This window comes from Varroa jacobsoni, unplaced genomic scaffold (genome assembly GCF_002532875.2).
Source record: "Varroa jacobsoni isolate VJ856 unplaced genomic scaffold, vjacob_1.0 scaffold_70, whole genome shotgun sequence".
NCBI lineage: Eukaryota > Metazoa > Arthropoda > Arachnida > Mesostigmata > Varroidae > Varroa > Varroa jacobsoni.
In genome coordinates, this window is record NW_019212972.1 from 107,456 (window position 1) to 132,548 (window position 25,093).

The following is a 25,093-nucleotide window of genomic DNA, read 5'->3' on the forward strand; positions in this document are numbered from 1 at the left end:
CTAGCCTGTGATTGACTAGAGTTCGGCAACCTCGGTCAACCATTGCCAACATAAACTCCCGATATGTTGACGGAGTCAATTCAGCGTCCGTTCAGGAGGAACCAGCAGCCCACTCAAGCAGCCGTAACGGAACGACGCTACCCTTATCGTAGCCGTACGAGTAGGTCAAGGTACCGACTAGGCCTATCGCCTACAAGCATTGTCCGTCCTTATAGAACTGACGCTGGCGCGATCGCTACTTGCTTTTCTAGTTATTAAATGAAACACGGTTACAGCTAGTACTAGTAATACATGTAACGCTGTTGGTAATATTGCCGTCTAGTTTAGCAGTAGAGATGGCTCCTTCGCACCTGAACTAATGACAGTTGCTGTTTTTCTTCTTCGCTGAAGATCTTCCAAAGCCTCATTCGGTGCTTAATATTTATCTAGCGCGCTACTGTATATTCGAGTTCCGTCTATGCCTATTCGTCGATTCCTAATCCGGCTAGCTATATACATATGAACTATTGATAAAGGCGAATTGTTAGGCAAAGTAGAATAAATTTGCTGCGACCCAGCTAAATGGCGTTTCCATTGGGCACCAGGTGAGCTTTGAACGGAAACTTACGCCACACAGAATAATTTTTAAGGCTTTTCCAGTCTGACACTACGTCTATTTCTGTAGATATTTCATGGGGACTTTTTTAAAAATAGTTTTTTTTCAACTGTTTCCATACATAAATGCCTCTTGTACGGTCTCCAAGGCAGTCGCAGCTGAAAAATTTCATATATAAATATCAATCAATGCTCGATTCACGATTGTTTATTGAAGTTTAAACAGACTATTCAGCTATTGCTAGCCGATTTGCTTAAAAGCGACCTGGTCGCTTGAAACTACAAGTTGAATCGGTCTCGCCAACCAGGCTACCACGAACCAATCGGTCTAAAAAATGCCAGGAGATGATCTGAATGAACATTCCGAATTTCTGAGAGAACATCAGAGACCAGCTCGGAATGGGCATGCGTCTATTATACATGTAAACCGCCAAACAGTCAAGTAACCGTTAACCAGCTTTCACTGTTTAACGTATTGTTTTTGACGCAGACACTGGTATCACGACGAAAAACCGCTACGAAATATTTATGTACTATAACGGTAAATGCTTAAATCGTTAATTAACGAAATCTTACAAATGTTCTCAGTTCAAACGATCCAATGAATAAACGCTAGGTGTCCCGCCGGTCGTTAGAACCTTATCTTACGGGGTCATTTGGAAGACTGCATAGCAAATCTCGGCCTAATTGTAAGGTGCCAGGAAAAGTGTTATGGACGTTGGGACCATCTGGTGAGCGCTTAAGCAGAGAGTGGAAACCTTAATGAAAAAAAAACTAACATTTTTAAACGAAGCAGTAATTTGGCTACTGAATGGAAAAGACTTGTGTTAGTAAAGGGAGCTTAGAAGAAAGTTCATTTTTAAGTTTAATTAAAGCAAAGTAGGAGCAGGTGTAAAAACGGCATTGAAATAGTTGAACGTTTGACTTCAAATTCACATCTTTGAGGTGGTTTTAATTGTACACCTGTTTTTTCCATGTCAACCTTTCGGCGGTACTTTGACCCCGCCGGATAATTTGTTGTTGGTGTGTCCTACGGCTTGCAGCAGCCTGGATGATCTGCTTTCAGTTCTAAGAACGCAGCTATCGAAACCCTGCCCTCGTAAAATCATAGCTATAGGTCCGATACATTGACTACGAAGAAATTAACCTATGGAAGTTGATTCAAAGAAAAAAGGGAAAATAGCAAGTCCAGCCGGAGGGAAGGTCTTACCTTGCCATGTACGTGTCTCACATCAAAGGGAAACATTGATGTCAGTCTCATACGTTATCTGTGCAACACATTTCTCACTCACATAGAAGTCGATTAACTGATTTTTCGTGTTTGAAGACTCATTCGGCGATGTCCAAGCCTCATTTAGCCTAAAATCTAGGTTGTTTTCGAACAGACGAAGCGATATTTATTGTGAAGTCGTGTTCTCTCTACCTATAATTAAATCGACACAGGTGCTTCTCAAACCAAGCGTCGCGAGTTTGTCAAGCGTAAGCGTCCCCACAGTGGCTAATACTTCCGATCGCTTGCCTTCGGTTCACCTGTAACCTGTAAGAGTTTTCGTCCTTATTTTATTTGGCCCACAAAATAGAGACGTCTAGATTAATGAAGACATCTGTCTTGGCTAGCGTCACAAGCCAAAAGTGTTCAGCTAAAAGTCGACGTATCGATCTTGATATTTGAACTACGAGGACAGCTTACAGCATTGTAAACTCCAACAGCGATAAGCCAATTTGCAGGGTAATCAAATGGATCGAAATCTAAAAGTTGTTGCAAACTTTTCTACTTTTAGAACAAACGTACCACTGATACCTTACAGTGACTACAAGTGGTGAAGTAGGCGGTGCTGAATATCGTCAACAAACGGACCACTGTTTAGGCTAATAATAGATGGACTTATAATAGACAAAAGAGGACTCAGGCGTGAAGCGGCAGACGCGTGCATCGATCATCTCATGTGACGCTTTCATTGTGCGTACAATCAGAAAGAGCAAGACCTCAATCGCTAAGGTTGGCGGCGAGGTCACCGCCGACACTCGTGATGACTAATAACTGTTTATGATAATTGTTGTAATTAAGGCTTCGGGCAACCGCTAAAGACAGAAATGGTTTAAAAAAATCGACCACAAACAAACCTATTGTCTTCTGTGAACACATTTTGCACAGGCAGTAATCATTATGTGTAAAGCAGTTACTAGCAAAGCGATGGGCTATCAGACATACACTACTGTCTATATATAGTATAAAACGGCTCTATTCTTGGCCTGTAGCGTTGCTACGGTTGACTTCATGCGTTCGATGTGTTTCTACGTGTAGCATGCCTCTGTGCGTAATGATAATACAACATAAGCGGACACATGTATCTACCGTATTGTTAAGTTCAAATCTTGTAGGTATTTATTTTTATATTTGTTATCCCATTTGAGTCACCTGCATACGGTGCGACGCTCGGTGCCGGACGTATTCTTGCCCCGTGACCAGCGAGACCCAACGGAGCAATTTTCGATTCAGTGTTCTGCGGACATAAATTTGCCGCTGGTAAGCCGCCGATAGGACTCGTTCTGGTCTCGGGGCCCCTGCCGCCGTGCTCTGCTGCTTTGTCCAAAAGAGATCAGCAATCCTTCCTGACTGAGTTTTAACGGCAATGGCAGAGCTGCGCCAGCGTCTGTATCGTTCAGCTTTAATGACACCTCACTTGACTCTCGGCGTTCTTCGTTTACGAGAGCAAACAGCCGGCGCAAGAGTGCTGATATGGCGTCAATATTAAGCCGGCGGCGACGGCACCTGCCGCGCGACAATGGAGCGACAGCTGAGGCGTACCTCGTTCAACCGAACGGGGTCAACGGTAGCGACGTCGATGCAAAGAGACATCTTCGTTACGTTACATCACAACGTATTATCGTTACTTTGTCCAGTGGTTAACATTAAACGGTTCATTGAGCGGTTTTTGATTGCTGATCAGACAGCGGTCAGCTGACGGTGACGGCGTGGCGCTTGTATACTGTATTCAATGTTTATTGTATCGATGTAGTTTATTGGGTATGTAATATTGATCCAGTGGAACATTGATACCTTCGACTTACGACTGGGCGCCCGCTGCCACGTAAAAAATCATCATTCTGTGGATGAATGATGTGACTGGACCTGCAATTTATCTAGTAGATCGTTGAAACACTTCGTACACGTGCTGAATGAGTGACACTGGACAATATCAAGATTGATTCCGTACATTTTATTTACTAACGTGACAGTTTGCTGACCAGTGCCAAGAAATCTAGTAATCTTATCTAGTATCGTTAAATTACTCTGTTGTCTTTATCGTTTCTATTACTCAGGGTTGATGTTAGATTTTATGACTTTATCTGAAAGCTGTAGGATTGTAGACGGGATACAGACTGTAGAGATCTGAGTAGCTGATGATTGACTGAGCACACATCAAAACCGGGTTAACTCGCATGGTATTGTAGAGTACATTTCGATAATAGCGAAGCTCAGTTTACGAGGTTGATTTACTATTTTGTAGCAAACGGTGTGCTGAGACTGCTCCGAACCCCCGCATGTCACTGAAATTGACAAATCGATGGATAAATTCGTCTGCTCGAAAGGCCGCTATCCTGTGCTACTATTCAGAATTTACGAATGATACCCAGCGGAATGCCACGATCCTAATGCCTGCCAACAACTGTGAACTATGATCACCTAGAATTTTACTGGTAACTCTGATCTAATCGCCACTCTTCGAACGTGTGCTTCCGAGGAAAAATCAAGCATAAGCGATTCGATGAACGAAAAATAAAGCCTATTTATTTTTCTACGAACCAAGAAAACCCTTTATCCATTCTCCACGTTACATTGAATCGGCCTTTGACAGGTGTTTCGATGATGAGCTTATTTTGTCTATATGGTATAAGTAGATAAACAGCTCATTCTTGTCGCATAGATCGTACACACTAAGCTATTTGAGTTTCCTTCGATAATCCGACAGGCCTCTGGAAGCTCTATGTCTAATTCGCTAAAGCGTTGCTTTCCTACCAGGACTACCTAAAGCAAAGACGAAACCTATGTTGGCGTGGACATGTCCTCGAGTGCTGCTCTACGATTCCACGAAACGATTAATAATTATCTTGGACTTTTGCTATAGAGATCCTGGCGGTCGTCGCCATTTGTTTTCATCTAAAAACGTTATCGCTAGATGCCTTTGACGTCGATCGGCGGGACGAGATTCGGAGATCATTCAGAAGCGCTAAGGAATTTCCGATCGTTTCGAAAAACTGAGCTTAATCGTTCGCCATGCGAAGGCGGAACGCGATGGAACCGGTAGCTGACGGAAGGAGACTTTTATATTTACTGGCTAATTTTTGACAACTTTGAAAATTTGACAACTTGCAGTTGGTTTGTTAAGGCTTCGAGTGATTGTTTGAGCCTATATCTATTAAAAACGTGCTAGAAGTGCTGAAGCATCCGCTGTTGGCTTTTCCAGCTGTTTGGCTGCAATGTGGTGTTTCTTTTGATTCTGTGTTATAGCTCAACACTCACTTGAGCGAGTGTTCCGAAAAAACAGAGTCACTCTAGTATAGTTATTAGCGTTCATCTATTCTTCTACAGGTTGAAGTTTTACTTTTTTTTTTTTTTTTACTAGAAAGCAAAAGCAAATTATTACACACTGTTAGCTGACCTGAGGCAATCTTATAATTTAGCCTAAACGAGCCCTATTTCCTTTTCTGGCAAAAGGGCAGATTGTCATGCGAGTAAGCACTAGATTGTCCGGAGTCCCGACAGCGAGGAAATTATAAAAAGTAAGTTTCTGGATTTTCAAGGAGTCATTTTACCCTGATCGCGCTACATGGCGTTAAGAATCCCAGTAGAGGACGACTATGAAGCAGGTTTATTAGTTAAGCCGCTTACGCATTCGTACGGCACAAAAGAGCTGATTACGATAGCCATACAACGTCTATAGGCATCAATGATCTGTACAGGCGGAGCCGTAACGAAATTCTGACATTTTTTTTTATTAGATAGCTACGCCTCCGACGCGTTATCGAGGTTTCGGCTCCGATGTACATGAATATTCGACAAATTAACTGAATAGAATTTACGAGGCGCCGTGCGAAAAACAGCACAGCGAAGATATCCCTGCCGGTATTCGTCAGGCGAAATCGATCTTCTGCCGAAATTTTGTTCTTGCGTTTCGCTACTATTTGACCTGATGAAGGCACTTGTGAAGAGATCTGTGCCTAATTATGCGGCATCGAGCCGGCCATGCAGTATGGCAGTGCTGTACCAATATCATCGAACGGGTTCATTTGCATTTATCGATGTATGGTTTCGACTTCGTTCCCCTTTGAACTCTTCCATAGCTCAGGCCACTGCCGACTTTTCCGCTGGTCGGAGCCTACGGCAAATCTCCAATTCTGGAGAACTGGTGTATGTCTTCTACTAGTATTTTACTAGTCGTGCAGCGTCGTCCAAGAACGCTACAGTTACATCGGCGGTAACGGCTGACCGACGAACGAGAACCAGATGGAGAGTGAAAGTGCCATATATAAATCATCCCAGAAAATTCAGGAACATGACAGCAGTAACAATTTAACAGCGACGCCGGTACCAACAGTAAGCGTTCGTGTCGGTTTGGCTACTTCGGCTGCGATAGCCATCCGTAAGAGAAGGGTAGGTTCGAAGGAGTCCCCGTGATAGGTTAGTGGGTAACGTATTTGCCTGCTAATCTTAAGGACACGCTATAGTCTGGCAGTAGACAGACTTCGTTTCGCTAGGAACCAGTCGTCTGGCGGAATGTTTAACGACGGTACCGGCCGTAAAACTCGAAACGTAGAGGCTGTGGGCGGAAGCAAGTAGGCGCCGATAAGTTGATTGGTCTCGTCTTTTGCTTGTTTATTGTTGTCAGTGGGAGCAGCACCGTCGTCATCATCGTCGGTGTCGTTAGCGGAAGCTTGGAAACCCCTCTCAGTGAGTTCCGCACACATACCGCAACGTCTATGTAATTCAGCGCAGGCCCACATATAGTACAAGTACTTGCTTTATGCGTGGGGATCGAAAAACGAACGGATCGCGTAGCCAATGAGGTTTGTAATGTAGCGCGTATTTGTGCTTTCATAAGCGCCTGCATTCGAGAAAATTCACGCAGCCCTTTGTAAGCGGCAAAAATATCAGCAGCCGTAACACCTCTACTAGCGACGAATACCAGTCTGCGATACTGGTCCCGACCGAAATACATTTTCGAATCATAGACCGCCGGCTCATAACGGTAGGACGATGTACCAATCGTCCAAGTCGTCGACATTGAATAAAGGATGCAACCGATCGGCGGTTGCGCCAAAGCAGAAGATACATTTTATGAATAGATGACGTGAGAGGTAATGCCGGCAGCCAAAACGCTTCATTGCGGGCGACGCAGCCGTTTAAGTAGATCTTACATTTCTGACGAGTCGCTGACGGCGAAGAACGCGCCAAACGCCAGATAATACAAGACAAAGCGCCATGAAGCAACGCGGCACAGGCCGAGAGTTCGATACGTGCCGTAACCTGGAATGCATGGCTCAATACATACATGCAGGTACCGTTTGTCGTGCAAATCGGCAAGCAAAGGGCTTGAGCACGGTTACAAATAAAACCAATATATACTAAAGTCGACAATTAGTATTTGAAAATGGCACAATGCTGACTCAAGGGGGTGTGTTTTTATAAATAGTTTTTGTGCTCATTCAGAGACAACGATTCGACATAAGAGACATTTTCATTAACTGACCGGGCAGGATCGAATTCAGTCAGTGGACATGAAATAGGTATGAGTCATCTGTGTATTGACGGAGTCATTGTGTTTTTTTTTTCGATATGTACATTTTCGCTAGCTAAATGTATGCACGCGGCGGCAAAGCTGTGCTATGCATCTCTTTCTTTCACAGGTCGTTAGTTAAATTTGATGGGATCCAAAATTATGTAGAAAAAAATAGGTTTTCGTCGGGAAAGGAACAATTAGTAACACCGCAGTAGACCCTCGACGCAGAAATCTACGGATATAACTGGTCAGATACGATCAATCTGATCCGCGACATGTCCGTCAGAACGTTAAACAGTCGATCACAAGTCGAAATGTATTAGATGTTCTATATATTAGCCGATTGGCGATCGGCCAATGATCGGTAATCGATGAGCTGCATATACAGCCAGTAACACTATACGACTTAGTTAGAATGAACTCATCATTTGATAATTCCTAAATTTTCTAACCTAGAAAAATTAGGACTATGACTGCTTCAAGCTCTGCAATGCGTCGTGTATTAGGTAGTAATATAGGTGATAGAGGCGCATTTTGTTTGAGATAAAAAAAAGCATAACTTTTCTATCTCAACGCAACGAGGACAGCAAATAAATCGTGTACTATATACGGGTCTCGTTTTACACCCAGAAGGCATGTCTGGAACAATTGGTCAATCTTTATACTTCAGGGCAGCTTCTTTCTTCTTCAGATTAGTTCGTGTGGGGAGTACATATAGATAGACACCCAGATTTGGCTCTCCGCGGGAGTATCACGGCAGCGTATCGGCAGCTGCAACGGAACCAGCCGGAATCAGTTTACGAAATTTGACTAGTAAAAATCACTAACCCGAAGTAAAATAGATTTAGAGCATCATTGTATTTAGCCTCTGTACGAGTTGCAATTGCGATTTACTGCATTTGAGCGATTTCGATCCTAAGAGCAGAGCAAGCGTTCGGGTCCAACTTGTTGTCCTACTTTTGAACATAGCCTAGAAAAGGCTACAGATCAGGCTTTCCGACAAGTGGGCGCCAGGCGTCGTTTTTTCTCTGCGTGCCCAATGGTTGTAGTGGAATTCATCACCTTAGCAATATTGGTCGTCCTTCTTTGCAACTACGATCTAATCGTCGAAATTTTGCGCAACGTCAATGGCGAAATTAGGCAAATTGAAGGATCCCTACGTTCATGCTATGATAGTTTTCAGCTGCTTATAAGATACAGATTGCTCGTTCATATGCTGATCAGGGATTAAGTCTAAATCGGCTGTTTACCAGGGCACAAAGTTTCTAACAGACAGCTGTGGTCACCGCCGTTTAGCTGTTCTTCCCTTTCGCATCTTCTCCGCACATCGCTTGCTGCAGCTCTTACTGCAGCCTACAACTCAATGCATTAACAATCGTATTGTGGTTATGGCTAAAGTGGTTTTTGATGACACCACCAACAGCAAAAGAAGACAAAATAGAGCTTTAGCAATCGAGCCTCGCTTTCGATTAGTCCTACCTAGATACGTGTATATTTTCCCCTCCCAATAAACGTAATTCCGTGTTCTGCGTCTATTGCTTAAAGGGCTAACGTAGAGTCTCGCCGTAGAAACTTTTCTCGGTGCATTTTGTTACAGTTTTTACAAACGTTTCCAATTTCTGCTACATAAGTTGCTCTAGATAAATCCAGTTGTCACGCCGATCCTTCCCATGTTTTTGCTGTTGTTGTGTTGACAACAACGAATTGCTGTTACTTATGACCCTCGTCGTCATTAAGACCATTGTGAACAACAGAAAATAACCGCGAATCGAAAGTGAGTCAACATCAGGCACGTTAGCATGACGTATACCTGTTTGCCTATCGTGACATGCAAAGGTGCACATTAAATACAACGTATGCTTTAGCGTGAACAGCATTATATAATACGACGATAATAGCAGAATTTATCTAGGAAGTACTATATTATTATCGTCTTTATTACGGCATATCGTGGGTACAACTGTGGCCACCGCGGCTAGCAGATGCCGCCAGCGTCAAGAGGCCGTGTCCGACGGCTTCAGCCAGCCATCTAGGATGGAGGCACAAGAATTCATCATTGGCTGTGACCGTGGTCTATGACGAGCCCACTGTTGGCGTAGGAGCCGTAGTACTGCTGGAAAAATCAGCAGGATCGCTGGAGTTGGCAGCTGCAGTAGCGATAACAGCCATTAAATATCGCAATCAGCTTCGATGTCGCCGTTGTAGCTGTTGCAGAGCGGCGCGCGGTTTAAGTATGGACGCTATTAACGTCCGCTGTCTCTCCAAACGCCGCTGATACCGCTACTATATCTCCTTAGTTCAATTTATCGACCAGAGGAGCGGTTGGCCGCAACGGATAAGTATTACAGACGCAATCACATGAAAACGCACAGTCACGTGTACTAACTATGATTAAATTTACATTTGCGTTATCAGAACTGAGGCAGCTGCCCAGTTTCGCTGGTCCAGGCGCGTCTATTTAGCCTCGGCTACCGCCTGCCGATCGCAGTCCCCTCAAATCAATAAAACCGTATTGAACTGTTACATTCGATGCTGCCTTAACTTAGGCCGCGCAGTCCCTGCTGTAGCCATCATCATTGCAGCAGCTACTTAAATGAATGCAGATGGACCACTGCCATATATGTATAGATAACTACGAGTAAGACACACAGTATATATATGTCTATGGATAGAAACGCGCGATGAATAGCCGACGGGTGACTACCTGGTCAGCTGATCTACCGTGCGCCCCTGCGCGGATTGCTGCACGTCGGCGGTGCTGAAACGTGGACAGTCAAGAACTGACAGTTGAAGAAGCTGGCTACACATACAAATGCACGCGAATAACTACCGATGTACGTGCACACAGAGGGCTGCTTTCTGCAGTCGAGTTAGTTTGGTCGTCCACATGAATCATGTCGTCCGGCAGAGCTTAGTTGCATATACGCGGTATAGAGATAGGCAAATAGTAGATACTGGACCGTAACAGCGAATATGGTTTCGCACTTTACCCCCCGCTGTTGTTTGTTCTATGTGTCGATATAGCGATACTTATTTGTTGCCGATGAAACTGATCTTGTATATATTTGCTTAACAGGACGTAAATAGCAGAAGTGAAGATAGTTTCATGAAATTTAATTGCCCCTTGATCATCTTAGGTGATGACGGCACGTGACAACTATCGTTATTATAATCATGGTAAACTGAAAATTATGCTATTGTGGCCTGCTAGATGTACGCAGAGGTGTGGACTCGTATCATGGTTAGTTTATAAAAACGTACACATACCAGGTACCCGAACATAACTACCCCCTATACTACTATTTCGACAGTTTGATACGACCAGTTATTGACTTCGATCATCGTGCCTGTTTTGTAGATCTTGAGCTGGATCGCTCGCGAAATTATGAGGTTTTAGAATAATCGAACGCGATGCATTATTCATGCCCTATGTAAGTTTGATTGTCGATTAAAATATGGCACCATTAGGTAGCAATCCGCAGAGGAGAAGTAACATGCGTCTATCGCATCTATGATATTGATATGATTCATTGACTTTTGTTTGCTTTACGAAAGGTACCTGAACATAGGTAGAATTCCAATACGTTCACCAATACCTTATTTGATCCGTACGTGCCCCCGTATTGCGTGACGATATATATATATATATCGTTGATTGACTTTCTGGCACTCATTTTTCTTTAAGTGGCAGCACTACGCGATCTCGAAGACAAACCAACGCCGATTGATCGAATGAACGATGGCCATTCAATGGTACAGAGTCGACTGCGCCTAGTGATGGCATGGTTCGCCAAGTTGCTACTCTCGTACTCTCTTCATTGATATCACCGTTTCGGTTCCCCTAAGAAGCATCTTCGAAAATCAAGACAGATTGACGGAAATCAAGGGCGGGGCAATCATATCACATAACGCTCATACACGGCGCATGCCAACGTATGCTGGTCGCGTGCATCGTGTTAAACAATCAGACTTGTCGCATTTTTACTCAACAAAGTATATACAGTATTATTTAGCAGCTTTGAACAAAGTTTGGTTTCAGATTCGACGAAATGCAGAGTCAAACACGCGTCTAAAATGCTTTCCCCTTTTTTAAATAGAGAGTAAATCGTTAGCGCTTTTCTATCGATCAACTTGTCATTTCTCTTTTACAAAACAAACAATACGGGGCAATAAAAAGGGCTGAAAGCATGGATGCGCTACATTGTGGACAGCGGAAAGCCTTGGGGGGGAGAGGGGAGAGAAGCGTTGAAGAGGACAGACTATACGGTCTTAAGCCATCCGAGGGCGCATTCCCGGCTGCATCAGTACTGACCGATAGGAACCATAGAGAATATCAGTTTTACCAAAAGGTTCTCGCTAGCCTTTTGACACGCTAGGAGTTCATGAAAACGGATCTAATGCCCTTCGAAAACCACTTGTAGTTTGGTCTGTCGCGTATACGATATCCCCACCTGTGGCAGCCTTCTAGCGTTTATTATCGATTATTTGATACGCTATGTGGAATTCCCGACAAGCAGAGTTATGTTGTCTAAAGTCGCTTGTCAAACCTGATAAGATACTGTTTTTGCTGTCGGCGTTGTCCAAAGTGGCATGCCCCGAAAACGGTTGTGGGTGAGCCGCAGAGCTTGACTATCCATGTGAGAACCGATGACTAGGCGTATGCTCAAGAAGCAGCGAAGGCTTACTGATAGATGGAAGTACTTAATTGAATTTTTGGATTTAACGAATAAAGCGCAAAGCGAAACCTTGCTACGCTAATCAAGTGTGATATCATATACATAGAAGTGGTAGTCGTGCCCGCGTCCATGGGTGCCAGGGCCGAATAAGGTATCTGGCAAGGAAACGAAATTGTTTTTCAACTTTAACTCCATTGTAAGGTTGAATGCAATACGCACGATATTGGTTCTTTTTATTAAAACAAATAATAATCATATGGCTGAAACCAAACGGTTTCCGTAGCTAGCAGACGAATCACGACTTAATTTCGCAAAAGTGCTACACTCTGGCGACGCTAAATATGCTGCTGTATCGAGGATTAATAAAACTCGGTCGAGTGTTCCAGGAACAGGTGAAATTGTGTAGGCCCAGAATGACTGAATTTGTATGCATGGTCCTGAATAAATGAATAAATGCCAAATCATCCAATCAAAAGCTATTACGAAGGTTTTTTGCTTTTGATTTAACTGTGCGTGGCGGTTTAACTTGACATATGTTAAAAAAAACTGTTAGAAACTTATACGTGACATCTTGCTTTTATTGTAATGAGCTTTTTAGCTTGGCGCCAACAAGTCGCTTAAAGTTAGCTAGTTCGTCTTTACTAACCTGTCCTTGTACTATACATTATATGGGGAAAAAGTTTTTCTAAAAGTTTACTTTGTACACAACAATGATGCGCTGTAAATTAGCGAACATGCGTTTATTTGAAATTTACATAGGACGGCAATTTTTCGTGTAGCAATACATCTATTTTTACAAACGCTTGCTGAAAGAAAGGTTATAGTTTCGATGTAATTCCGATTTACCTTCATCTGTTGAACTTCGTTAATGAATCTCAATACTTCTGCTGCAAATTCTACCCGTTGACGATGGCACAGTGAAAAGCGTATACAAAAAATAACATCAGAACATTAAACAAGCGCCGCTATCACTGGTCGTGCCTTTTTGAAAGGAGGAGATAAATTCAAGTTCGAAAACCTCCTCGAAATGCTTCCTTTTGACGTATTGACAGGCCATCAACTCAGTATATTCAATAGGCCTCTTAAAATACTGTTAAATCTCGATGCTGACAAATCAATTTATTGTTTCCTCATTGCCGCCATTAACAGGATGAAATTTGCCGATGCTGCAAGATCGAATACTGATAGCAAGTATCCATACTTGATACTATGAAGATCATTTAGCAAGTTACATCTGATCCTAAAACAATAGAAAACGCTCACAAATTATTAACCTTATCGGATCACGACAAATCGGTTAACCGACCAGAGCGACAATCCCTGAAACGGCAGTGATATTCAGACGATTCGAAATAATCATTTCCGATATCAATATACCAAGCATTCTAATTCTGTAGCGGAACAGCCGTTGGAGAAGTTCGCGCCGCGACATTGTGCTTTTGCCGGATGAAGTTCGGCACATGCTGTAAAAAAGCAATTGTTTGTTTAGGTCTGATTCCGCTGTCGTTTCTAAGCCAATGCTATTGTTGCCAAACAACCGGCCGGCTTCAAAGCGGACATGTTCGAGACTAGAACACCATCTAAGGTTCCGTCGTGACGGTTTCACTCTAATAAACGCTAACTTTCGACGTAATAAACTAAGAACGGCTGGTTTTGTATATCCTACTAAATTTCAATGGTAACTTGCCCACAGCGCTGTCCCATATTATTGTATGAATCAAAATGTTATTCTCATTACACCCAGTTTGGCCCAAGATGCAAGCAAACAGTTTCGCGACCCGTTTTAGATGGATAGAAGTTCTATGCCTGGGTCTCTCCAAGCGTCTCGTTTTTATCGCGTTCCCGTATTGATGCAAACTAAATGTTGCCGCCCGCTTAATTCTGTAGCTGCTCTGAATTATACCGGACAAAATTGGAGGGATTGAAAGCTAAAATTCACCGTCGATGATTTAAAAAAAAATGGTGAAAATGCGTTTTCCGCCATCTACTGCAGCGTGGCATAGATTCGTGTCGAGGGAAAGAGTGAGATATTCAGTACCCTACAGAGTAGTAGTAGTAGTAATAGTAGAAAAATAAACCTAAAGTACATGTATATGAGCCAAAAGAAAGGTTTTTGGAATTTCATTGCTCTATAAATGTCAGCAGTACTGCGAGGGTTCCGTGTCGTCTTTTGTGTTCTGCTGCTCCTTGGCCTTAATTTCTATATTTAGTGGTAACTGTTTCATAATGAGACGTGGCACCAAAACGACGTCATTGTGACTGTTACTGATACTGTTGATGGAATCTTTAATCCCTTTTAGTTCTGTTACCCTAGTCGGTTCAACCGGACGATGAGATGGTGTGGGTGGAAACCGTCTACTTGATCCGCCGTAATATATGCAACGTTCACTCGCTTTATGAGTTGTTATAGTTGGTCGATAATCTGCGGTCTATCGCAGTCCTCCCACAGTATCACTGAACTTGCCGACTGGCGCGTTAAGGTTACTTAGCGGTATCACAAAGAAAAAGTAATCATACAATATTCTTGCATAGTGTTTGGAACCGCGGTGGCCCAGAATCACCACCTGATTTTCAATGGCCTGTTCGCTTATCCGACTGGCTTATTCGTACGAAGCTGCGGTCACTTGCCCTTCGAATTAATTTCAGATCGCAAAACGGGGCCTTTTCAACCGCTGGATTTTTAACCGCTGTCGCATTATACATTAGGATCCGATGATAGCTTTTGCGGTATTGAACCGTGCCGTTTTCGCGTCACAGCTACCAGCCAGCACGATCCCCTTGTCCTGATAACCCTTCGACACATATCTATAAGTATTTACGTACACCTAGTATACACATATATCCTGTAGTATGTGTCAATCCTTCCTCAAAACGCATCATGTGTTGAAGTCCGTTCCTATCCAATAAGCGTCCACAAATATCCTATTAATTCTAAACCAAACAAATGTTACTTCGCGTTAGAGCTAAAATCTTAGTAGAAACGGTAGTTCCCTTAAAATGGTAATATCTTACTAGAACGTATCTGTATACTAGACTGATGTAGTAAGTTTCGCATGCATAAAGAGCACCAGTGCTAAGTAATTGATCTCAATGTGAACATAGCGCTCGTGGGCCGATTCGCTGCGCGGTCCTGCGGTAAATCCAATCTATCGCTGGCGTTAATGACGTAATAATAGCGGTAACGGCATCCATCGGGGCGACAATGGCGAAGAGCCACTAAACAGTCGTCGGCGAAAGTTCGATGGGCGGATTCCCACGAATGCATCGAAAGGTGGCGGTGCCGTAGTCGCTGGTCATGATAGAGGACTTTTGTGGATTCTCAAATTGCGATTAAGAAATCGTCATAGCCGTACGAGTCATTATGGTACAGGCAATAATATGATGTGCTGATTAGCGTATTATTTTACACCAGTGAACAAGTCTATATTTAGTTGCAGAATTTGAATGGTAGATCGGGAGCTGATCTGTGGTCGCCACCGAGTAGCCAGGCCATAGCTGCTACTACGTTGTCGAGTACGAATCGCTGATTTTCGGGAGTTCGAAGCTGCTTCAAGCTTGATAGCATCATTGTAGCCACAAGTGCGTGCGGCTTTACTTAGTGGTCTTCTGCGCTGTACGTTCCAATGTCAGCGTAAGCGTAAATGGCATGCGAAAATTGTCAACAATCGAGAACTGCAGTATAACAGTGGACAATTCACAGGAGATCCACCCACCCGCGACAAGTTCCGTCATCTCTACAACGAGCCAATTCGGTGATGGGTGCTGTGGGCGTTCGCCTGCCGATCGGCAGTATGTCCCTGCCATTCGATTGTCAGAAATTCAATCATTTCACTGAAATGTATTTTACAGTATCAGTGCCAACGGCTGCAGCTTTTGCTACCTGTGCAGAAGACCTCTTTTTACAGCGGCTCTAACGACCTCCCCAGATACCACGGCTGCTGCTTCGGTTCCCATTTTTTTGCTACGGTTATCGTTGGTCGTATCGAAGCAATGGGTGAATTAGTACCTATTAGTACATCCATTTGACATCGGTAAAAAGGCCAGTAAAGTGGTTAGGACAGCAATAGCAATAGGCTAAGCATGCTTTACGCCGACAACAAAACAACGGAGTCTAGCCTATTTGGCCTGCTTGCTTAGTCCGAACATTTGAGCAGCGTGTGAGCTGTTGATCACTGTGAACTGTTTGATCAGGCTTATCCTGACGAGATGTAGAGTACCTTCGAGTAGGGAGATACAAATAAAGAATAACAGTATTGCGCCTTTCATCTATGCATTTTTTTGATTGGACTATTGTTGGGCCACGATGGATTGCGTTTCTCAATGCGTTCTTGGCTTTTCTCAACGCGTCGAAATCAAGCAGGGCGTCGAGCTACCAAAGAAGATAGATTGAAAACGATCTTATGTCCTGTCTTCGCAATAGGCATTCAGGAAATGGTTGCAACTGGGCTTTTGGTAAACAAAATTGAAATAAACGATGCAATCATCTGGTGGGCCTGGTAAAACGCCTGAAGACGGTACCGGACCCAGAATTCTACGCCACCAAGCGAGCGTTTAATGCTGTGTTACGTCATATCGACATTCGATACAGATTCGCAATGTAGTTATCTCTTCCAATAAAACCATCATTGTTCCTAATGTATGAGTAATACTGGCATATCACCTCGTTTTGTGTGTATGCACGCCCAATAAGTACACTAAGATCCAAAAAGAAGCACCGCGTCCTGTTCATTTTAGACATCCATATGCATCTGCGTAGGGCTCAAGCTTTTCGACCTAACGTATGTGTACTCCATAGAATGTAGAAGCAACAATATATACACCACAGCTGGCCCAGCAGTCATAGCCTGCTAAACGTTAACTCCAACGTACTAACTTTCGTTATTTAAGCTTCCCGAGATGATTTTTCAGTGCGGAAAGTCTACGGTGTCTAATGAATCTAATCCTAGCGAAAAGATGAGAACGTCAAGCACCGTACGCAACTGTAGCTGTTATCTATTAACTCCTGCGTCAACGAAATAAACTAAAAGATTTTCGGTATGTTGAAATAGTTCGGTTATTGAAAGGCGTTTAGGCAACCCTGCTTTGCTACCGTAATCGTTCTCGTGCAGAGGTCTCAACGTAACATCAAGCCTGGTGTCTATCGTAATTACAAATAAGAGTGCAGTAATAAAACGTTATTAAGGTATTTGAGAACCCATTTAGTTAGCAGAGTTATTCTGCTGCTGAACTTCTCTGCTAAGTTTTCTCCCCAATAACCAGAATATTTTCATCAAGTTAATAAAACAATTTCCAAAATTCGAGTTCAATGTGACCGACTGTGATGTCGCGGTTATTTTTAACATGACAATCCAATAATCATGCGTCAATTGTCAGCATCTGTGAAGCTCGGTCATCTTGGAAATTTCTTGACGTTTGCAGGATGCCGATTTTCTGTCGCGTTTCTACAGTGGATTATCTTAGCGCCACATTAGAACGAGCTACTATGACACGATGGACCTATCTGACGTGATCCCATTGTATTCGTCCTATTTCAGACTTTTGTAAGTGGCTGAATGTCCTTGAGCCGGACAGCGCGTAAGGCGGCAACGGTAGTAGTTCGCTGCGAACTCAACGACATTAAGCCGAATAAAGAGATCACATTGGATAATACCGATAACGAGCGTTGTGAAACCCTATGAACACTGAAATGTCGCTAAAAAGATGTGGAACATGTGGAAACAAGCACGATCGTTTAATCCTTGCAATGTTCATTAATTCAACGATAGCCGATAATATCTCGAAGTGTAGCAACATCTTTTCGATTTTAGATTGCCAGCAAAAAAAGTAGGGAGAAACACAGTCTACTCTCGAATTAGAGTTACTCTAGAACGTCTACTCTAAATTCAAACGGTAAATGCAAGTAAGGGAGCTATTGGTGTTCTATGCAGCAAACGTGTTTCTTTGAAAGCTCACATGGGTCGCTAAATAAATGTTAGATACCAGATAATATTTGAAAATCAATACAATATGTAAGGAAGGCTAGAATATACCTTAAATGATAACCCAAGTAAAACTTGAGGTAGAACAGGTTATCATAGGTACTTTGTTCCGTGTATACTATATTTATGAGCTCTTTTACTAGAACTCTCCTTAAAATTCCTATAATTAGAACAGTATTTATAATTATTCGAGGAACCCTTATTCTTATGACCTATCTCTTATGACATATTAATAATATTAGCCCGAAAAATAATTTTTCTTGTCGGATTTTATGTATAATTTTCCGTTTTATAAATATTTATTCTAGTTGATTTTGAACAGTAAGGACTATTGGAAGCAGATAGATAACTGTAGGTAGAACGAATAAAGTAAATATAATTATAGGCCAGCACTTAAGTTAAAAATGTGTTTAGCATTACAACAGCTGCTTTTTTTTTTGTTTATATATGTATGGTAAAATGCGAGCGGTGAAAGTAATTTCATGGGTCTGTTTTCATCTCGATTTTATCTATAGTACATTCATTGTTAAACACCCTAACATTTAAAAAAACTTATTATTGGGTCTTATTAAGTCTTAGGATATTTACATTGCTATTGCTACTATATTTAGCGAGTAAATCGCACCCGTGCCGGCAGGAATGCATTGTTACTACAAAACATATATACATACAGAAAAAAACCAATACCACTGTATGTTCCTTCTTAAAAAAAAAAGATAAAATTGATATTATAATAATATCAATTAACAGCAAGCCACAGCTCTATCATAAGTAATGGTGCTCTTTTGTTAATATTGAGAAAAATAACAACTTTGATGTTTGTTTACGGCCTCTTCTTCGAAACGGCACTCAGTAACGTTAAAAAAAAAACTTAACTTGACAAGTGAGCGTACGCTTTTTCCAAGACTTATAGCATGGACGTTTGAGATTCTAATAATAGGGAACGTACACTCTAAACAGGGTCACTGATATCGACGACGGTAGCAAGCCACCATTGGAGAAACATGCACACCACTCTTCGCTGGTGGACCACGATCGAATAAATGGGTTACAGTGTTGTATTATTTTAACATATTTCGATTACCATGATTGACCGGGTTCGTTGTTCTGGCAACTGTACCACTATATAGTATACATGCAAAGTACCTCTAGCAAAGTTCTTTAACCTCAAACTACACATACAAGCCTAAAATAGCATATGATCTCAGGATTCCCTTACATGTAACATTCTTGGTTAGCTTTGAACAATTTTTTTATTCTGCTATTGCTATGTCCATAACTAGGCATCATGTTTAACCGTTGAGCTCACAAGTCTTTCTTTATTTGATATCAGTCGTACTGGTTTTACTATTTCCGTATCAGGACATCATCAACGACTAACGTTCTGAACTGCAAAGCTTTTAGTAGAATTGACTTGAAACCGGTAGAAGCAGCGGCTTCGTTGTCGATAGTGTCCCTTCAAAATTGTACTGCGACGATGCGGATGTTGCTAAGATGAAAAAGGCTCGCCCGAATTTCCTATTTTGTCCTAACTTCCTCGTTATGTTCGTTTATATGTAATTGGCGCATGCGAAAATAATATGTAAAAGCAGATATATGTAATATTATTGCATGGCTTCATCGTAGCAGTCCAGATTCACCGATGCTAAACATGAACTGAAGCTTCTTTATCAGGCAAAAGCACCTACGGCATAATAACATAAGCAAACAAAGTCTACAGAAATCATTCACTCGTCCCTCCGTGTGCTATTTATAAATTGTCTTTTGTCTGTGTGTTTCCCTATAAAATCTATTCGTTCCCACAAAAAGACTCTCTACACATGGATATACAGATGACATTACGTAACTAACTTCTCCATAAAACTGTCTTTTACGGCAATCATATTGTTCTGAGACGGGCAGACAGATTCAAGCAGATTTTAATCTCGCAGGGACAGAAACAGTCAAATTGTAATCCTATCCCAATTGAGTTTTTGCCTGCGTATCGCTCGACAAGAAAAGGATTGACCGTCCCCTCTTGTTACCGGCCGCCGCAGTATCAATAGCAGCAATCAAACAGTCAAGAGTAACTAGCGCTTCAGAAAACGCTTGAGCAAATCCCACGAGATATCATCAAATCAATGCTCGTATAAATACAAGTTGAGACTTGATAATCTGTTATTATGTTAGATACTTGATTGGCAACAGCAGCGGGTTCGTACACACTGTAGCCGAACCATATTTTTCTCCATAGTACTCTTGTCATCGTCTGTATAGTTTAGCAATAATCGGTGAAACCCTTTGTATCTTTCTTCTATCTACCTGATACTACTACAGAATATAGCGTAGACAAGCCTTTAGCAACTGTACGCTTTTTGCTATTGTGCCATGACGGCGGTCCATTCACACGAGTTTTGCAAGCACTTCGTAAACCCCATGAATGAAGCGGGTTTTGCATTGTATTGTATGCAACCGTGATTGCAGGTATTGCCCCCCATTACCACCTTGTTGACTAGGTTATAGCAACTGTAGATGCAGTGAACCTTAAAGCCTCCTTTAGTCGTGCTCTTTGTTGTTTTAAAGATCATTAGCACTTCATCGATGATTCGATACAATAACTGCAGCAGTAGCAGCAGGACACGTGACTTCACTCCTATTGTATTATACGTTCCCTGAACTGCGTCCTGTGACACTAGCGCCGCGTCGCCATATTGCCACCGTAAGTTGCTGTCACCAGCATCGCTAATAGCAGCCATGGCGCAAAAGAATGACTGTTCAAAACGTATCTATCCAAGGCGAGCATGTACTAGTTCGTTTTGCCTCTTGTTTCCTTTGAACAACGTATTTATTATGCGTATCTGTGATTCGTGCGGCTCCTCTATGTCGTATTAAACGCGTCATTTGACTGCACCTTTGTTTTTAACCAAAACACAGACAGATAACGTAAAACGGACGAACAAGCGAACTACTCACGGATACTCACACGTCAAACAAGCAGATATCGTAGCCGTCGATGGGTGCCCCTGTTACGGTTGTTAGATTCCTCTAGAATTGCAATTAGGATCTGTTGATCAGGGGTCGCCTCTTCACTAGCCGTTACCTTTGCCACTGCTATTATTGACAGCCTTGACATAGCTATTCCGCCTGCCCCTCTGTGTACATAGCATGGATTTTCCGATTTGAAACTATCACTCGCTTTCAACAAAGCGATCTGTATCCTGAAAGCTGCATTGTGGCATCTTTGATAAAGATAGTTACGTTTGAATTCTGCGTATGCTGTACGTACGCCATTTTCGTTAGGTGTTTTTCATTTCCTAAAAGTTGGCTCAACTAACTATTATTGCAGTTATTATGGTTACTATTGCTTATCAGACAGTACACATATATTACAGGGGTTGGGTTCGTTAAATGCTTCCCGTGTTAATCAGCTGTATTGATATGAATTTTTACCTTATATTTACCGTCGGTAGTTTGTCTAATATGTCCGTGAGGATAAGATATAGAGGGAAAGTAAGATGAAGAAGCTACGTACTTATATATATATATAAATATCACTGGCGCGTAAGCAATTTTGTGAACTTTTGCCAGTGCAGACGGCCTCAGCGGCCCCGGCCCCTCGTTTCTTTGGTGCAGCTAAAATACTGAATAGAGATTTCGTCGGTGAAAATTTGGTTTAAAAACGGTTAGTTGTGGATCGAATACCGAAAGGCATCGTCCGCTAACCCATATTTGTGTGATGGCGATCGGAAAAAAGGCCAATAGCCCCCTAGAATATTCGAGGTCATGTATCGACCTGACCCTTGTTGCGCCACATTTAATATGCTCAGTCTCGTACGCACCTTAACCCGCAGACGAAACACCTTCCTTTAGAACCGGTGTCAGTCTAACGTCGAATTGGCGGCGGTGATCTATAGTTATCGGCAAAGATAATTACAAATCAGCCGCCATCATTATGATTACGAGGTAGCCGCATTAGAATAGTTATCATCAATTATCTTGACCAGACCTTTATTACCTATGTCCCATGTAGCACTTAGTTAAACAGTTGTTTCAGGTATCAGCAATGCAATAAAGTATGCAGTGGCCGTAACAAGCGTCGTCCGCCCACGCTTGTTATGTAGCAGGAAAATGAAGTGTATTCGAACGATGCCGTTGTTGCAGACGGGCATCCTCGCCTACTAGGTTTCTAAGTGTCTCGCCGCTCTTCGATTCAGCGGTCACGATCAACGTCCAACGTAGACGTAAACTGCTCACGTTCTAGCAATAGCATAACACTATTAATCCAATTGGCAGAAAAAAGAAATATCAACGTCAGAAGCGGCAGGGGCATCAGCGGCTTTTCGCATGTATCGAATGAAACAACCTGCAGCAAACGACGATTAAATGACAGCAACAACACGACGTGCGACAGTCTTGTCGGCACTATTTCTCCGCAATGATTTGGTTGTTTTTTTCGCGCTAGTTCCATCTTATCTTGCCTAGTTTCATCGTACACAGGATTTGTACACGGCTACAAGCACACTTGAGTGTGTTTATGCACAATGAAGCCTTTTCCACTCTTTGTTAGTTACCTTTTCGACGCTTGCGGACGAACCGACAACTAGATAGGTACGCTCTCGTACGCACATTTACTTTGGTCGAAAAGATAGACGACGTACTTTTCCATTAGTTGTGATGGATTGTTGTCGCTAAACGTTTATCGGAAGCGTAAATGGACGATTAGCCGTTTCTATATGGACGACAAAGTTCGTGGTTCATGTTTAGGAGCCAGACAAGGGGGTGAGCAAATGGAAATTAGTCTGATGCCGTGGTAGGATTACCTTCCCGACAACTATTCCAACACCCCTAATACGGCGCGGAGTAATCGGTTGTTATCATTGTTAGTATCGTTGATTGACGATGTGATGCTACTCCCGCGTCTGATGCTGCGCATGTAGACTGCTCGACAAAAACACAGATCTGACTTTTTTTTTTGTTTCTATCTAGCTGCTGCATGTAATTATTCACTGGAAGCAGCTGTATCTACATGACTACTTCATCATTTCATTTCAGAATTTTCTGCACTTAGCCACAACAGCCTTTCTAGCGTGTCAGGACAATTAGCCAGGTCCTTAATGTTTTGTCTATATAAATTTCGCGTAATTTACGTTGGAGGTAAACCAATCGGCGCTTTGTAATGCTGCATTTTCTGCATGTCTTTATCTGAGATTCAGTTATATATATATATATATATATATATAGCCGAATTTATATACTGAAAAGTAAGCGAAAGAAAGAACAATGGGTACCTTTAATGTTAAATTCAATTTAATTTGTTATGGCTCAATCACTTTGCATCGCTTTCGCCGATTTTTAATCCTCATACGCTTTTTTTTTGTCGATTTGCTGCACAGATTGCCACTCACCTTAGTATAATAGCCACTTCAACAACGACTAGAATTCCAGCTGTAATCACTTCAAGAGGCCATGAGGTTTGGCCTATATTTTTTTTTATTTCGCGGTTCGGTAGCGCGAATTTCTGAAATGAAACCAAATCCAATATACGCTCGTATACATCCAGCTGTCATTTGCTGCTGACTGCTAATAGCGGATCGAGTCGTCTAACAGAGTTTCGTTTTATAGCCAGAATCCAGACGGTATCAGTGCATCGAATAGTGACAGAAGCCCCACAGACGCTGTTTGTCGTCACCACAACAGCTCAATAATAGGATTGTTATCCTATTATATAATAATACGGTAGCAAAATTACTTTGCGTGCAATGAGCAGCGGGCCAATACAACGCGGTTGAGGCGCGATCGTTAACGCACGCTTTGCTAGAACGTTTTTCAACCATACGTAGCTTCTGCATTGTTGTAAAAGCGTAAAGATATAAATAACATCATGAGCAAACTATTTCATCTATGTTATTCTTTGATTGAAGTCTGTGTATATAAACGTGTGTGTATCACTGATGGTTGAATAGATGTTCTTTTTTCTATTTTCCGTCAAGTGTTATAAATCTATGTGAGAAAGTGGAATAATAGCCATATTTTATTTGGAAGCTTCATAATTATTGTTTCCCCGTGACTTTGCCATTTCGACAGGTCGGTCATTCTTGCTGTGCCTCATTAGATACCAGATTATTAGATATAAGAAACAAAACCGTCTCTCATTTTTTCCAGCGGCTGCATGTATGTGCTCTTTTTTTTCTGTTATTTTCTCCCGCCACCATCGAGATTTGTTCTGATTAACATTCTAACGGTTATCTGTCAATCTCCTACCTAATCTATTGATTTGTGTGACATAAACAAACACTTAATTACTAATTTCACCAATGCGATCGTAGTGGCAGCTCGTTATGCTCTGCGCCCCTTTGGAACTTGTCGGCTACAGCCGTCACAGTGATGCTTGAAACAAAAGCCCATGTTTCATTACTATATTAATAGGTTCTATCGTATTGTACCTCTATTGGCATTTATTTACTTGTGTTGATCCCAGTATCTATTTTCTTGTCAATTTTGCTATAGTTATTGCCGTCGTAAAGGCCATTGTATCAGAGAGCAGAATCATCAACGTTCAACAAGCCTCCGCGTTATATTTCAGACCGTATCTAAACATCCGTCCCCGTTTACAGATGAAAATAGGTTTATTTTATTCACGAAAAGCATGAGAATTTGTTTATGTCATAGGATTTCATTTGGTTACAAGTCTCTCGCGCATTGACACTGTCGAGGTGGCCGTTTTACCCTGTCCCATTTTATGAGTGCTTGAAAATCAGATTGCGTCAGATGCGTGTCGGCTGTACCTGTCTTCCGAGTCTGTTTTCCATGCTCCCTGGAGCTACCTTTAGAAAAGATTGGCGGCTGGTGTAAACTCGTCCAGTATTGTGAAACGATAGTACTGGAACATAAGAGGTCACAGGTTTTCTGAACAAGAGGCTACGCCGTATTAAGCCAGTAATATTTGTTCTAGCACTTTTGTGTCTACAGAGCGAAACGTCCTTTCATCCCCTGCTGTTGCTTTTTCATCTGCTCGAATGAGATAATGTCTGTCTTTGCAAATACTGATCGTAGTCGTAGTTACTGGCAAGATTACGCCACGAAT

General features: G+C 42.2%; 1 protein-coding gene and 1 long non-coding RNA gene across 2 annotated transcripts in view; one reads left to right on the forward strand and one right to left on the reverse strand.

The window, feature by feature from the left end:
- Positions 1–3,794: 3,794 nt before the first annotated feature.
- Positions 3,795–25,093, reverse strand: part of LOC111262445 (protein FAM43A) — a 40,865-nt gene continuing 19,566 nt past the window's right edge. Inside the window, exon 2 of the mRNA XM_022836722.2 lies at positions 3,795–4,146. Within this exon, the coding sequence (XP_022692457.1) occupies positions 4,080–4,146 (67 nt within the window). The 3' untranslated portion in view covers positions 3,795–4,079. The remainder of the gene's footprint in view (positions 4,147–25,093) is intronic.
- On the forward strand, positions 10,279–12,531 carry LOC111262479 (uncharacterized). The gene is made up of 2 exons (XR_002681632.1): positions 10,279–10,617; positions 11,062–12,531. It is a non-coding gene; the product is annotated as an uncharacterized LOC111262479 (long non-coding RNA).